This window comes from Hyperolius riggenbachi, chromosome 12, assembly GCF_040937935.1.
Source record: "Hyperolius riggenbachi isolate aHypRig1 chromosome 12, aHypRig1.pri, whole genome shotgun sequence".
Taxonomy (NCBI): Eukaryota; Metazoa; Chordata; class Amphibia; order Anura; family Hyperoliidae; genus Hyperolius; species Hyperolius riggenbachi.
In genome coordinates, this window is record NC_090657.1 from 213,473,542 (window position 1) to 213,490,485 (window position 16,944).

Genomic DNA, 16,944 nt, shown 5'->3' on the forward strand with positions numbered 1-16,944 from the left:
TAAGCAACAGCATAATAACCTTTAAAGAAAAAACATTTCTTTGTTACAGCTGACACAAATCCTGCAATAATATGCATGTCTACTTCCTGCTTTCATAAAAGCAGACATATTGTTAACATCCTGTGTTTACAAATTGGCTTCTCTGCCGAGGCAGCCAGCTGACACCACTGAGAGCTCAAATTACAACTTGTAATTAGCCACAGAAGAGAGGGAGTTTTGTACAGGCTAAACTCTAAATACATGCAGGGTGCATTTCTCTATGCTTTCCTGTGCAAGAGTTCAGGTCCACGTTAACATTTTAGGTCTGGGCTTGAAAGACTCCAAGATTTAGGTACCCAGGTAAAAATAAATAAATAAATTGCACCTATAGCCAACTTTTTGAATCCCGTTATTGTCAATAGAGAGGACTCATAAAAATGTCCTGCCGACTTTGGATTGGCCAGTCTGGCCCGTAAATTCTGTGCCTCCCTTGTAAGCCTCTAGTTTAAAAAGCACCATTTATTATTTGCTGCAGTGCTGAACAATGAATCGATCATTATTTCAAATTACAAATACACATTTGTGAAAATAGGACCCAGGCCGGACTCTGACCTCCTTTTAGCGATCTGCGTGCTATAGAATTTGAGATAGAGCAGGACTCTATTATTTATTTATGTATTTTTTTATATTGGGGTAACTTGTCTTTTTAAATCTTAGGGCTGGTGGACACCGAGAGCTTCTGAGCGCTTTTAAAATCGCTATCGTTTCGAAAAGCGCTTGGCTAATGTTCTTGTATGAGCTAGATTACACCAGAGCAAAGTAATATCCCCCCCCCCCCACTCACTAACACGCCTCCTACAGCATTTTTGAGGCGATTACGCTGCAATATAAACTAAAGGAGAACTATAAAATCTCGGATGCTGGACAGAGCGGGTTTTATTTATTTTTTTTACAGTTCACTTCCAGATCAGTGTACAAGAACTGCAAAATCACTAAACCAAAATGCTCCTAAATCGCTAGGCATAACTAGAACATCGCTAAGCGTTTGCAATTACGATTTTTAGAGTGAACAAGGCCTCAGAAATATTATGTGAATTTCTCCAACTCTGTAGACAGGCCTAAATCATTGGCGTCCCTTTTTTGGCTCCATTTTGTGGTAATGCCTGGCGCACGTCTGAGGTGTCTGGGGTGGGCGTGTCCTGGTGATGGACTGTGTTCTACAAGAGGGCATTTGTTACAGAGGTTCAGCAGGGGATCCATCGTAAATTATCTGGACATGGAAAAGAATAAAAAGTGTCCAGTACACAAGCTATAGAGTGTCTACCCTAAAAATAAGTGATTTATTCTGTTCAGAAATAAACCGGCTCCAAGGCCTGTGTCCCTGCTGGGGGCGGCCGGCAGTCGTGGCATGCACTTGTTCTTATAGCCAGTGTCTGCACATTCCCAGGGTTGGTGTTAAATGGTTTGTCTGAAGAGGGGGAGTTACTCGAAGATGATTGGTAGATCTTTTGGTCTTATTGCTCCTAGGATGATATAGATTACCCAGCAAGCTCATGGTAAACCAGAACTCCTAGGAGGGTGTAAGGGGCTACAAAGGACCAAAAAGCCCTCTTACTAAAATGTTATGCAAAACAAGTTTGCCCACTTAAAACAGAAGGTATTTGTGATTTATTCAGGTTGGAGTGAGCATGTGATGTCTGCCACAATGCATCAATGCTGAATATGCCTACTGTCCCTTTGGTGTCCCTGAAAGCTAACCACACCTCCAGAAGTGCTGGAAAGCAATGGATGTGTCAGCAATACGTGGAATCGAAGGTGTGGGTGAGCTGGGGGAAAATAATTGTGGACAGACTGGAAGTCAGGTTGTCTGATACAGGAGGCATCCAGCGAAGTGACAGAGGATTGGAACCTAAATCCAATTTTATTGCGGTCTGGGTCCTTATGTTTTTTTATTCAGGTATCATCCCAGAACTCTGCCACTTGCTGTAATTTATATTCCTAGCATCAGAAGGTATTTGATAATTCAGCTTTAAAGTGTAACTGTCGGGCATAAAATCAAACATCAATTCATTATTTTTATCTGGTAAAAAGTAATAAGGATGCTAACCAGGCAATCCAAAAGTTAAAATCACTATTACTTTTCTTGTTGATAAATGATCATTCCCCAGTTTACAGACAAAATTTGGTATACAAAAAGGAAGTTGCAGGGCATGCTGGGTTGTCCTTTTTTGCTTCCCTGCTTCCCCCCAGACTTAACTAATGAAGCCTGATTGGCTGAAGCTTCTTTTCCTCCTGCCCCCCCCCCCCCCCCACACACACACACACACACACACACACACACACACACACACACACACACACACACACACACACACACACACACACACACACACACACACACACACACACACCTCTGTTCCTCTCTGATTGGCCAATATTTCTCATGCTGAGACGATGCACTTTCTATAGTGAGGGGTGGGCAAATCAGGCAACGGAGAGTAAGGGCGGAAATGACATCAGGATTGGCTTCAAAATGGCCACACTTAAAATGGAAAATGCTTAGAAGGATTTTTTTTTCTGTAGAAAAATCACTGAAATCAAAACGTGGACAGTGCAATATATATGTTATGTAAGTAGAGCAAGTATTTATCTACTTATATGTGTGTTTTTAGATAGTATGGCTGACAGCTGGCTTCCCATGATGCATCACTACTGAAAAAGCAACTTATTTCTTTATGCCTCTGAAGTCAGGCTTACATCCAGATCTGCTGGTGTATAGCAAGCCTATAGTTTAAAATTTTACAGAGCCATACCAAACCCACATGCAGACAGCCCGTTTCAGACTTTTGGTCCTCATCATTTCATAGCAGGGATTGATATGGCTCTATGGGAAAGGGCTTGGACCAGCACTACAGAGTAACCAAGCAGCTTGGGGTGACTCAAAACCACTAGGAAAGTATAGGGGGCAGCGGTACAGATGAAGGCGCGCCAGGGACTTCCAGGCCAGCCAGCATCGGTCGGCTTCCTTTCTCCCTGAAACTCCTCCCATCCACAGAATACCATTACTTAGTGCCCTCAGCTGCATCAGATGCTGGTATTAGTTAGCGGGTTCACGTTTGGATAAACCTATTCATGATATGATGACGTCTGAGTAATAATCCAGCTTTTTGTAACTTTCTGTAGTGTCTTCTTCAGTCCTGTGTTCATTCCAGTTGTGCAAAATGTAAGTAATTTTTTTTTCTTTTTTCCTTTTTAGAGAATGATACCGGAGCTTCGAGCGGAGCCCGGCACCGCCCCCGGGAACTCCCACTGAATAGGACTGCCCTTTCTTACTCTCCCTCCCCGGTATGGACGGCCGGGAATTTGTTCCCCCTCCTCACCTGAGTCATCGTGGAACCGGCCGGATGAACCCGCCTGCGGGCCCCAGTGCGGTGCAGCACCCCGGACACTTTCAGGCCACCAAGTACTTCTCATCCCCCCTCCCCATGGCGACCCACACTGGTAAGTCCCCATTTTTTTATTTGCCATTACTCAACATGGCTGACAGGAAGTGCCAGAATTGGAAGGAAGACTATTTATCTCTACAGTGGGCAGTAGTTCAGTTAATTGTTGATCACCTTCCTTCTAGAGTGATTATTGCCTCCACTACATGGCCGTTCCTATGTTTACTTATGGTTCACCTCTAATGAATTTTTTTTTTTGTGTAGAAAAAAAATCTTGAAGCTGGTGCGGCTATGGGTGCAAACACTCATCCAATTTTGATTGGCCAATGACTGGCCAATTTTAACACTTCCCTGTAGTATGAGAGCTTATGTACACCATCTGCTCATAGTATTCTATATCTGCTGACCCTCCTACTACAAGAAGGTGGTAAAATTGGCCAGTGATTGGTCAGTCAAAGTTGTATGTGTGTACACACCCTAAGGCGCATATTTAGCGCATATGTGCAGGGGTAGTGTGCGTGCGAACAAGCTGCAGGCAGAGAAAAGCCTTTGCATGGCACAAGGCGGCTAAACGACTGCAACTTTGTTTCCGAAAAACGAGTAATTCATGGTCTGCCGGACCGCGCAATCGCCGCATTAGTGAACAGCTAGCTTAACCCCTTGATGAATAAATGTTGTCAGTTTGCAGTATTTACTTCCAAATGCCAAAAATAAAAGTGTTGCGCATATTAATGGTAAAAGTTTGTGCTGCTTATCGTCAGGAGAAACATTGATTTATTCTCATATTTTAAGAAACTAATGCTAATTATTCACTCAAAAATGTGTTCTGATTCACCTGCAGAATTTTATTAGTGTTATCTTGTATTTCGTGGATTCTCCCGACTTCTGGGATACCAACGGGTGCCCTACATAATGTGCGTTTATTACACTGTCCCCGAATAAGCATGAGTAGGTTTATGACCGCATTTTGTGTATATATATATATATATATATATATATATATATAACTCTTAATACTGCTTAAATCCCAAATGCTTTTATCTAGTAATGTATTTTAACTGCTTTCGTAGAACCTTTTTCTCTCCCTCTCTCACGGTTTTTATTGAAGATGAAAAAAACATTTTGCGAAAAAGGAATTTCTTTTGGATTTTTTTTTTTTTGGGTGGGGGTGGGTGAAAAGTTGTCATATTTTTCCATCTTTATTATCCTTCTCTACTTGTAATTCAAGCAAAGAGAGCTCAATGCACAGTGACAGGGGCTGTATCACATGGGCCCATGGCAGCCAATCAGACAGCTCCATTCACAGAGCTGCTCTGACTGGCTTTTGTAGAAATTCTGGGCTACTGGCCACTATAGTGGTTGTAGATTGTTAATCTACCACAGCGTAATTGTGAAGGGGTTATGTGATGACTTGAGAGACAGATTGCTTGACGGACAGCTTCAGAGACAATAGAGTGGGTGGTGTCCGTCTTGAAGAGCATCCTGTTTGTCCCACTTAACCAAAAGCTGAGCAAGAGTATTTCTAACGGCACTCATTAAACAAAGTGTGTAATGTACTTTTTATGGGCCAAATGTGCTTGCCTCTGCAGTACAGCTGGCTTGCTTTCCTCTGGATTGAGCTGGTGGGTGGGTTAGTCAGGTGTGACCATGTGACTAACGCAGGAAGTGGAATAGATACCAGATTGATTTTCCCAGTATCCTTGTATGACAGCAGAAATCACATGTCCGCATTAGGAGGAGGAACTTGTAGTTCCCAGGAAGTGGGTGCACAGAATTGAGGCTCTGCCAGTATGAACAGGTGCACGGCTACCACTGTGGAGTTCAGAACCTGTAAAGTTCAGTTCCAAAGTTAACACTTTATAACTTAAGGTGCATACACACATCAGACTATAGTCTTTGGAAAATGAAAGATCACAGACCAATCTTACCACCCTTCATGTAGTATGAGAGCCATACTCTACACAGTCTTTTCTATGGAGCTGAACTCCACATCAGAAAAAAATCTTTGCAAGATGCTGCACACACAGATGCTGTACAGACACAAAAGATCAGTATCTGCAAAAGATCTGTTCCTGCCAAAAATCCATTCCTGTAGATTGCAATGATGGTCTAAGAGATCTGCAGATCATCATACACACATGATTTAACTGACCTTCATCTGCAGATCAGATCCACCAGGATGGATTTTCAGATCTGCAGATGATTGCTTGATCTGCAGATGATTGCTTGATCTGCAGATGATTGCTTGATCTGCAGATGAATGTCAGTTAAATCATGTGTGTATGATGATCTGCAGATCTCTTAGACCATCATTGCAATCTACAGGAATGGATTTTTTGCAGGAACAGATCTTTTGCAGATACTGATCTTTTGTGTCTGTACAGCATCTGTGTGTGCAGCATCTTGCAAAGATTTTTTTCTGATGTGGAGTTCAGCTCCATAGAAAAGACTGTGTAGAGTATGGCTCTCATACTACATGAAGGGTGGTAAGATTGGTCTGTGATCTTTCATTTTCCAAAGATTATAGTCTTATGTGTGTATGTACCTTAACACTAATCAGCATGGTGGCTTTCAGAATTGGCCTCGTACGATGTTTGGTTAGGCTGTGCGTTAAAGAGGCTGCAAGTGGCAGAAATGCCCACTAAAAACGTAAACTCCAAACTGGGCCAAGAGTCAGAGTTCCAACAAAGCCAGAAAAAAGTTTTGCTTTAAATCTTTAAAATCGGATTACAAGTAAAGCAGCCCATACACTCAGCCGATTTTCTGGCCGACCGATCGATCGCGATCGATCGATCGATCGATCGATCGCAAATCGGTTGGCCAATCGACCGATCGACGGCCGATTTCGATCGATTTCGATGGATTTCCATCGAACTAGCAGGGTGGAAAATTTAGGTCGATCTGATGAGATTGCTTATCAGTTTGCATTGGCCTTAATGGAAATCTGATGGCAAAAAAATGCCATCAGATCGAATTTCAACAGATTTCAAACTGAAATCTATTGGAATTCTATCCTGGTAAAAAATGTTCTAAAAACGCATCAGATAGATCATCAGATGCATTTCTTATCTGTCTGCTGCCAATCTGACGAGTGTATGGGCACCTTAAGAGAAACAAAATGGTTCAAAAGAGAACTCTTGAACAGCACACAATGAAAAGTCTTTATTCCACATATAGTTGCTGACAAAATTCACTTATCTGTGCTCTGTTTGTTTATGCAGATAATGTCAAATTAGCCCTTATCAGCTACTGTGAATAGACTGCAGAAGTGCTCTGCCAGGGAAGCTCTCCATATAGTAAACACTGAGGTTTAACCCTTTCGGTGCCTTCTGCAGAAGAGGAACCATTAGTTGTAATGAATATTTTTTTTTTTTTTTTCCACAAAGATTATCATTCTGTGGCTAATTTATTAGAGCAGAGAGGAAGTTTAGTTTCACTTTGAGCATAAATTGTAACAGCAGACGTAACGTGGGGAATTCTTGCGAAAGCTCACAGAGATCTCCTTTAGGAATATTTCCTGCCGTTCGGTACCGGCTGAGTGATTGAAGTCTTTTGTTGCTGAATGGCCGCTCTCCTCTGCATGGCTCCTCCTCGGACAAGTAGCTTCTTAGTGGTAAACCTTGTTTAAGAAGGAAAATGGTTTATGGCTGCAGTGTTTATATTTATCCAACCTGAGACTGTGAACTGCATTGTGCCTCCATACCCTCCACCCAGTCTGTGTGCCGCCGTCCCCTCCTCCCAGTCTGTGTGCCGCCGTCCCCTCCTCCCAGTCTGTGTGCCGCCGTCCCCTCCTCCCAGTCTGTGTGCCGCCGTCCCCTCCTCCCAGTCTGTGTGCCGCCGTCCCCTCCTCCCAGTCTGTGTGCCGCCGTCCCCTCCTCCCAGTCTGTGTGCCGCCGTCCCCTCCTCCCAGTCTGTGTGCCGCCGTCCCCTCCTCCCAGTCTGTGTGCCGCCGTCCCCTCCTCCCAGTCTGTGTGCCGCCGTCCCCTCCTCCCAGTCTGTGTGCCGCCGTCCCCTCCTCCCAGTCTGTGTGCCGCCGTCCCCTCCTCCCAGTCTGTGTGCCGCCGTCCCCTCCTCCCAGTCTGTGTGCCGCCGTCCCCTCCTCCCAGTCTGTGTGCCGCCGTCCCCTCCTCCCAGTCTGTGTGCCGCCGTCCCCTCCTCCCAGTCTGTGTGCCGCCGTCCCCTCCTCCAAGTCTGTGTGCCGCCGTCCCCTCCTCCAAGTCTGTGTGCCGCCGTCCCCTCCTCCCAGTCTGTGTGCCGCCGTCCCCTCCTCCCAGTCTGTGTGCCGCCGTCCCCTCCTCCCAGTCTGTGTGCCGCCGTCCCCTCCTCCAAGTCTGTGTGCCGCCGTCCCCTCCTCCAAGTCTGTGTGCCGCCGTCCCCTCCTCCAAGTCTGTGTGCCGCCGTCCCCTCCTCCCAGTCTGTGTGCCGCGGTCCCCTCCTCCCGGGCCTGTGTGCCGTTTTGCCCTTCTCCTGGCACATCAGGGTCTGTTCTGCACACCCGGCAGTTGGTGAACAGGAAGTGAACTGCGTGTATGAAAATGCATCTCCCTGAAAAAAAACTCCCAACTTTCTTTGTAGATTAAATTTAAACATGCTTTTGAACTTGTAATGTATCCTCTGTGTTTTAACCAAGAAAAGCTGCCCAGGCTTAAAATTAGTTCAAACCCAGGTCTTTACTTAACTCTGAGCACCACCTCTTTTTCCCAGCATCCAAAATATACATCGCAGGGATTGTGGGATATTTGTTGCCTTTGGCTCTCCCCGTTCAGCAGCCCTGTGTAACGGTTACAAAGGATGGGCAGATAAAAATGGGTTCCATACGTGTGTCTGCCTGTGTATAAGATGTACCGTGTGTGTTACCCCTGATCAGATGTGTGTTGTGACTAGCAATGAAATGCTCCGCTATATAACGGATTACAATTAGGGCCGGATTAAGCTGTCCAGTGAAAATCGCGACCCCTCTGCCTGTTGCGGAATGAGATGAGGGAATATGACAGTTGTATTATGCATGTATAAAGGGATCTGTCGCACCAGAAAAATCATGGGCAGGTGTTGACTCATGGCGATCGGTTTCTCTGGGGCAGTCTGTTGTCTTTAAAGCAGCAGTGACAGCCATACTATGCCATAAAAACCCATAAGTAGATAAGTACTTGTTCTCTTTACATACCATATGTATTGTACTGTCCACGTTTGGATTTCAGTGAGTGTTTTTTTATAGTACATAAAGAGAAAACCAGGCATTTACCATCTTTACTGCCCCGACTGAAGCCAATCCTGATGTCATTTCTTCTTTTTTTTTCCTCCTAGAAATTGCACTGTCCTATCTAGCTTGCTTTGTAAACACATGAGAGCACAGCATAGATTTAATTGGCCAATTTTACCACCTCCATGTATTATGAGGGCCAACAGATTTTGAATAGCATGAACAGATTCTGTAGGTAAGCTCTCATACTACATGCTGGCGGTAAAACTGGCCAATGATTGGATGTGTATACGCAAGTCCATTTGGTTGGCCCAATGCCAAGCTGCATAAAATGTATATGCAAGTCAGAATTAATTGCCACACATTGACTTTACTTAGCCGCAACCCCACATTTACATGGGGTGGTGGAACTTGTACTTCACAGGAAGTAGGTGAGGTGTATCAAAGCGAACCAAGCACCACTTCTTTCCCTGCAGTTTCTCCTGGTTTCTAATAGCTGTAGAAGCAGCCGCGTCCCCCCCCCCCCCCCTTCTAGCTGCCCATTATTTATCCAGGGTCAGTTGTGAAGATGGCATCTGTGACTTCTCTAAACTCTTTGAAGCACAGTGTACTATTTCCCCCTCCTTCCCTGCTCATGAAAGCTTTTGTTTGCTCTCTGACTCTGCTAATGTGTGCAATAAAATAATTACATTAGTCCTTATCTGTCTGAAATTTCTGCACTTTGGCAGGCTTTGGAAATGGGGTAAAGAAGGCTTTTTTTTTTTTAATTATAATAAGCCGCATTGTTGGCATGCATTTTTAATGTGCTATTGAGCTGCCCTGAGTGCTGAAAATGGTACTTACTGTAGTTCACTTTAAGATCTGCTAACAGGAAACTTCCCAGACAATAGCAGTGCTAAGTCTGTATGGATAGAGCACATCTGCAGGTAGGCAAAGCTAAGGTGCCCGTAATCGTTTCAATCTCTCATGAATGATCATATTTTTGATTCAGATCGTACCATATGAAACCCGAGAATCTAGCGGGACTCCTGAACAATCTCAATGAAATCGGTGGACTCAAATGATACTGAATGGTCTTAAAGAGACTCTGTAACATCAGAAACATCCCCTGGGGGGTACTCACCTCGGGTGGGGGAAGCCTCCGGATCCTAATGAGGCTTCCCACGCCGTCCTCTGTCCCACGGGGGTCTCGCTGCAGCCCTCCGAACAGCCGGTGACAGACCCAAATGTAAATTCAATATTTACCTTTGCTGGCTCCAGCGGGGGGCGCTGTGGCTGCTCTCGGCTCCGAAGTAGACGAAAATACCCGATCTCAGTCGGGTTCGCTCTACTGCGCAGGCGCTGGAAACTTGCGCCTGCGCAGTAGAGCAGACCCGACGGCGATCGGGTATTTCCGCCTACTTCGGAGCCGACAGCCGTCAGAGCGCCTGCGCAGGAGCCGGGAAGGTAAATAATGGCGTCATTTTGCACGGAGGGCTGAGGGCCGGAGGACGGCGTGGGAAGCCTCATTAGGATCCGGAGGCTTCCCCCACCAGAGGTGAGTACCCCCTAGGGGACGTTTTGACGTTACAGATCCTCTTTAAAGAAAATGGTCGATAATTACCAGTTTAGATACGAGCGCTAGTTAGATTCTTTAGTGCTATATATCGGTTAAATACAACCTGTTCTTTGGTGATCTTTTTGAAAATAACATGCTTTGCTGTGAATTGCACTATTTCTTGGCCCCTTTTAGTTCTGGCTTTGCCTATTTGGAAAGTAGCGCAGAGTTCAGTTGGTCGTACCATGTCGCTGCGTGCCCAGAGGCGGGAGAATACAGGAAAAGCAATGAGTCTGATTGGCTGTCAGAGCTGTTCACCTGCATGGATAGCGGGTCAATCGTGGAAAATCATCGGTTTTGTTTATATAGTGGATTTGGAATAAACCATTTTCCTGGTTTTGTGGGTGAACTCGATGCCCCCATCTGACCGGTTTCGCCCTGCGAGGACAGCAGCAGTCTATTGTTAGGATCGGACAAGGACACTGCTCATCTCAGCCATGTTAAATGTTGTGTTTTTATGGGTTTAATATTGAGAGTTTGGCTTCCAGCACCACCACAAGCTCCGCCTTGCTTTTTGTGGGAAAACATTTGTATCTATTTCCAGCACTTTTGGCACCGCCATTCAAAGCTATATACAACCTGTCATTGTCAAATGTAGTATTCTAAAAATTGCTGTTTTTATTTCGGTCTGGACCCGGTTACATTTTTTTTTTCTAAATTTGAGTTCCGCCAGAAATGTTCTTGCTGCTACAGTAAAGAATTTCAGGCTGCTGTCAGGATTTCCCAGAATCCTCCCCCCCTCCCTGCCTTAAACTGAAATGAGACCATATTTGTTTCTTTAAGGAGAGGGAAATGGAGACTGCCATATTTATTTCCTTTTTTAAGCAATACCAGTTGCCTGGCTGCCCTGCTGATCCTCTGCCTCTAAAGGGGCCCATACACTGGTCTATTCCAGCAATCGATTCTATAGAATCGATCGATCAGAAATCTATTCTTTCAAATCGATCTGTGGCCGGTTTCGATGGATTTGATCTATCTGACAGAATGGAAAATCTAAGTAGATCTGTTGCTGGCAGCAGATCGATGGCCCATAGAGTTGCATTGGATCTTATGGTCCAATAATGCATTTAGATTCTGAAATCTATTGGAAATCTGTGTGACGCACATCAGATGGATTCCTGTCAGATTCGACCTGACCGGCATCTGACAGAAATCTATCTGATGGTCGAATCTGCTGCAAATCTATAAGTGTATGGCCACCCATACTTTTAGCCATAGACCCTGAACAAGCATGCTGCAGATCAGGCGTTTCTGACATTATTGTCCGATCTGACCAGATTAGCTGCGTGCCTGTTTCTGGTAATATCCAGACACTACTGCAGCCAAATAGACCAGCTGGGCTGCCAGGCAACTGGTGTTGCTTAAGGGGAAATAAATATGGCAGCCTGTATATCCCTCTGGTTACAGTTGTCCTTTAAAGAGGCCCTGTAGTGGCAAATAGAAGAATGCAGTAAATGTATTCAGGATGGCAACTTTTATGTTAATTCTGCTGGTCTCAGCATCAAACGCTTCCTAGATCTATATACATTACTGTGTATTGGTACATAGCCCCACCTTCCCAGTGGTGCTCGGCCAAGGCTGTTTAACTATGCGAAATTCTCCTCCCTGAGCTTTCTGGGAGACCAGGTATATTTTGTACTGCCTTCGGGACTCTTTGTAAACAAACATTCCTCAGTGATCACCTGACAGGATTGAAGATGTCGCCAACCTGTGATAAACTTAAGAATGTAAATAAGAGGAGAGGAAAGATATTTTTACAATGCACAAACGACGATTAAATCATTTACAAAGTAATATTGTAAAATAAAAAAAATGAAGCAATTGTATTCGCCATGTTTTTTTCACAGCAATTCTCCTTTAAGCAATCAATCACTCCAGCTCTCCCCCCTGTGCAGTCATTTCTATGATCGGCCATTTTAGCGGCTGCACAGAGGATGACAGCAATTCACACCCCCATCCGCACAGCCTCCAGTTTGCGATATCTCTCCTTATTGCATCTTATTCGACCCCCCCCCCCCCCCCTTGCCTGTCTCCCTCCAGCTTTCCTTGTCTTTATTTTGCCATAAATTAGGGCCGCTAATCAATATTTAGAAAGGACAGATAGATTTATACCATTTGCATAAACAGATTGAGTGGCTGTTTAGCCGATATTTCAGTATGTCAGACTGCTTTATTGGACAAATTGATTTATGGCCGGGCTTGGAACAGGTTGGGGGAGGCCCAGTGTTGACAGGACGGAGATTGAGGGACTGGGTGAGGCACCACAGACCAGAGAACCCCGCCGTCAGTCCTTCGCTGTGCGATAGACGGCGGCTGGCGGGGATGGCCGTCTGGTGTGGAGCGAGGCGGCTATCGGAGGTCAGTCCAGAACCGACGCTCCGAGCCCAGTGCCAGACAGAACTAGCTTCTGGCCCTTGGAACCGCTTGAGGGACTGTTTTCACTAGCCTGCGTTTTGCGTTCTGATTCCGTTTTGCTAACTTATCGCAAAACGCGGGGTACTGTAAAACGACTGGAAACAGAAGCGGCCATTTCCATTAGGGCGATCCGATTGCGTTGCGATTTCAGCCTGAGCGCATTCGTCATTCTGACACGTTTTGGATGCGATTGAGCTATACTATACCGAGTATAATATCGCAATTGTCTTTCATAGTGGAAAAGAGCTCTTATATAGCGATCTGTGTCTCCATCTCCTAAGCTAGCAGTTGGAAGCCTTGAGCACAGGGCCAGTCGGTGCCGCCTTCTCTGAGAGTTTAGCGTGGCCCCTCCCTAGCACCAGTACTTGAGACGCGTCTGTACAGCTCTCGTCCCAGAACCGTCACACCTTTTAAGGTGACCATGCATTTATCGATTTTTACTATTGATATCTGACAGATTCGATCACTGTGTTTGAATCAGGTGGAAATTAATGCATCAAAAGATGGCAGTGCGTCTGCGCAGTACACTGCACGCCACGTGCGATTGATTGACAGCGGCTGTGGTAGATGCGCGCCAACATCTGCACCGGCGGGGACCCCAGGCTGGCAGCTGGGACCGGAGCTGCGGTGCTTGACGTATTGGCGGCAAGGGGCTGGAAGAAGCCCCAGGTAAGTAGATGGGGGGTGGCGTATTTTGGCTGATGATTCCAGTTGCCTGACTGCCCTGCTTATCCTTAATAAGCCAGAGCCCCTGAACAAGCATATGGAGTTCAGGTGTTTGACGTTGTCAGATCTGACAAGGTTAGCTGCATGCTTGTTTCTGGTGTGATTCAGACACTACTGCAGCCAGATAGACCAGCAAGGCTGCCAGGCAACTGGTATTGTAAGTGGACCTGATCTGAAAACGTAGAGAAATGCACCCTGTTTCTATTCAGAGAGTTTAGCCTGTTTAATGCCCCCTCATTTGTGTGTAATCACAAGTTCTAGTTTGATCCTCCCCTTTGTCACATGACTGCCTATGGCAGATAAGCAGATAAGCCCATTTGAAAGCACAGGCTGTAAGCAATATGTCTGCTTCCATGAATCAGGAAGTAGAAACTGTGCAAACTTGTTTTAGGATTTGTATCAGCTGTAACAATTACATGTTTTGTGTTTTTAAAGGTTGTTCTGCTGTTGTGTGTCTTTTAGAACAGAGAGGAGTTCAGGTCCATTTAAAAGAAAATAAACATGGCAGCCTCCATATTCTTCTCACTACAGTTGCCCTTTAAGCTGGCCATACACAGGTTGACTTGATCGCTTGTATCAGATCTGTCAGATCAGTTAACATCCCACCTTCCCAGCAGCAGCGACATAGCAGAGGGATCAGCAGCCACATAGCTTTGTATTACAACAAGGAGGGCCGGCTATGTGGAAAGGCCTCACAGGCTTCGGTCTAGGGCGACTGCTCCACAATGGAGCAGTTAGATGTGGAAGAGTGTTCTTGCATATGGGAAGAGGCTGTAAGCTAGATCACCCGCTAAAAGCATTGATTTGCTAATGCTTCTTCTGTAGAGCTAAGGAGCACATTAGTTTAATATTTTGCTAATCACTACTGTAGCAATTTTCACACACACACACAAAAAAAAAAATCTCAAGTAATTTCACATGGACATTTTAACTGGAAATGGTACTCTATCCATGTTGTTCTTTAATTGATGGGCAACTGAAGCCATGTCCCCCCCCGGATACGGTTGCCGTGTATCGTGTAACGTACGTTCGGCGTCATACATGTCACAGGATTAGCCATGAGGTCATCTGAGTCTTCTTGTGTTGCCTCTGTGAAGCCATCGATTGCGGGGAGGGGTCCTGTGTACGGTTTCATTCGCCGCTTGCTTGTTAATTAAAGCGGACGGGTATTGACTTGGAGCACGGAGTTCAGACGGCAAAAGGCAGCAGAGTCGATTTAATAACGGAAAAGGGCAGCGGGAAAACTGAGGACGCCCAATCAGAAGCCACCGGTATGGTCTGACTGCGTTGGTATGGGAGCGGGTTGGTGGCTGTGGAGAGATCCCTGCCTCTTTCAGCCAAGGACCCCTTCTTCCACCTCCATGGTTTTAGGGTTACAGGCGTGCAAGGTTTTGTTCTAAGAAGTCCCAGCATGCTTTGCTAACCAAATAAGATGGCTGTGCACTGTAATAAGATGAAGCTTTTTGCACGCATACCTGTCAGTTGTGTGTTGGGGACTCCCTTTTCTGAGGAGTGGGTTCTCCACATTTTCAGTGGGTTATGTAGTCCTTTTAAATGCTGTCATTAGTGTTGTTTATCGGCAGGAGGGGACAAATCCCAGGAACCCTAATAATGACAGCTTGCATCTGAGATTTTCTTCATCTTTTGTCAATGAAACGGGCTTTTACAAATGTCCTGCAGGCGCCTACATTTCATATTAGTTTCTTCACCCCGGTTTACTTACAGGTAAATATACTGAGCATAGCTTAAAATTGGGGCCTTGTTACTCCTGTTCATTTTATAATACTGATAGTAAACTAGCTGCAGTGTGTGCTGATTTCTGCTGCCTCCAGTATGTACAGTATAAGCTGTAAAGGTGCCCTTCCCCTCCTCGAATTCCCGCCGATAGACAGCAGATTTGATCACTGTGATCGAATCTGCAGTGAAATCGATGCGCAAAGGCTGACCAATTTCCGTCCAAAATTGATCGATTCTGTCTGCGCGAAAAATTTTGGTTGAACGCCTGCGAGTTGGGAGTGCGTAGATAGCAGCGTTCGAATGTCCGATGACCGCTGCTAGTGGCAATACATTACCTGTTCCGCTGGCGCGTGTCCCCGTTGCGCGCCCTCTACTGTTTAAACTTCCCCCGACAGGAAGTAAAGTGAAGCCAGAGCGGAGAAGAGACAGCAGAGACCGGAGGACTCGCGCCAGCCGTATCAGGTAATGTATGCAGTGGAGAGTGGCGGCAGCTCCACAGATTGTGAATCGATTTCCTAGTGAAATCGATTCAAAATCTGTTTGCAGTGTAGGCAGCCAATAGATCCCTCTTTGATCAGATTCGATCACAGAGGGATCTATCTGCTGGTCGATCTGGTGGAAATCGACCAGTGTATGACTGTCTTTTACTCTGTGCCTGTACTGATAGTAAACTAGCTGCAGTGTGTGCTGATCTCTGCCGCCTCCAGTATATACAGTATAAGCTCTTACTCTGTGCCTGTACTGATGGTAAACTTGCTGCAGTGTGTGCTGATCTCTGCTACCACCAGTATGTACAGTATCAGCTGGTTCTCAGTGCCTGTACTGATAGTAAACTAGCTGCAGAGTGTTCTATTCTCTTTTCCTCCAGTATAAACAGTATTAGTTGTTACTCTGGTGATTTGGGGTCAGTGAGGGTGCTCAGATGCCACCTAACTGCTTTCGGTTTGGATTTAGGAAGGAATTCCCCTCACTTCCTTTCTGTGTTTTTTTTTTTTTTTTAGTTTTTTTTTTTTGGAATGTTATAAACTTTTGCAGCCGTTGAAGGGGAAAAACGTTATTAACTGTCAGGATTGACGAGTGCTTCTGTCCAATCTGCATTCTCTTCTCTGTTTTTTAGAATGCGGGTTCCTCTCTGTACCGAGCAGAGGGCTTGCTGATCCCTGTGATAGCACCAGACTGGGCCACACTCGCTGCTATAGGCTGAAGGTGTCGGGGAGTGGCCCTGTAACCTCACCTGTTGATATTTGCACCTCCAGCGAGATGGCTGGGATTCCACACTGACAGCGCTTTGATTTTTGTTTTGGGTCTTGCTTGACGGATGCGATCACTGATCTCGGCAGCGATGAGGACAGACAGGATTGCACCACACGGAACAGGCTTTTGGGGGAAAGTTCGTGTTCCCGGGTTACGCTTCTCTCCTGTAACAACAACCATCTTTTAAAGTGAAAGCTGCCTTGACATGAGTCATGTGCGGGCTGCCATTACACGTCATGTGTTAGAAATGCGTTACTGATCAGTGGGGCGATTGCTCCAGTTTGAGAGAACGGGAGAAATGACTTTTTTTTTTGTTTTTTTTTTTCCCGTCCAAAAACTGAAGAACGTCTCCTATTATAATTATAGGAGCCGATCACACTTGTCACTCTGCAACAGATCTGTTGTGATAAGGGGGCTACACTTCTGTGTGTGTGTTTGTTTCTCTGTTCCTCTCAGATCTGCTCTGGATAGCACTGAACACACACTGCAGCTGTCTTTTCTTTGCAAATAGCGAGCAGACAGCATGATTCATCAGAAGATAGGAGGAGGAGTTAATAGAGCAGCTGGGGGAGGAGTTTAATTGTTGAATTTCA

General features: G+C 45.5%; 1 protein-coding gene across 6 annotated transcripts in view; it reads left to right on the forward strand.

The window, feature by feature from the left end:
- BAHCC1 (BAH domain and coiled-coil containing 1) overlaps positions 1–16,944 on the forward strand; it is a 270,267-nt gene that overhangs the window by 112,020 nt on the left and 141,303 nt on the right. For all 6 annotated transcript variants that reach the window (XM_068263185.1, XM_068263183.1, XM_068263189.1 and 3 more), the window contains exon 2: positions 3,236–3,480. In XM_068263185.1, the coding sequence (XP_068119286.1) occupies positions 3,327–3,480 (154 nt within the window). In that variant the 5' untranslated portion in view covers positions 3,236–3,326. The remainder of the gene's footprint in view (positions 1–3,235; positions 3,481–16,944) is intronic.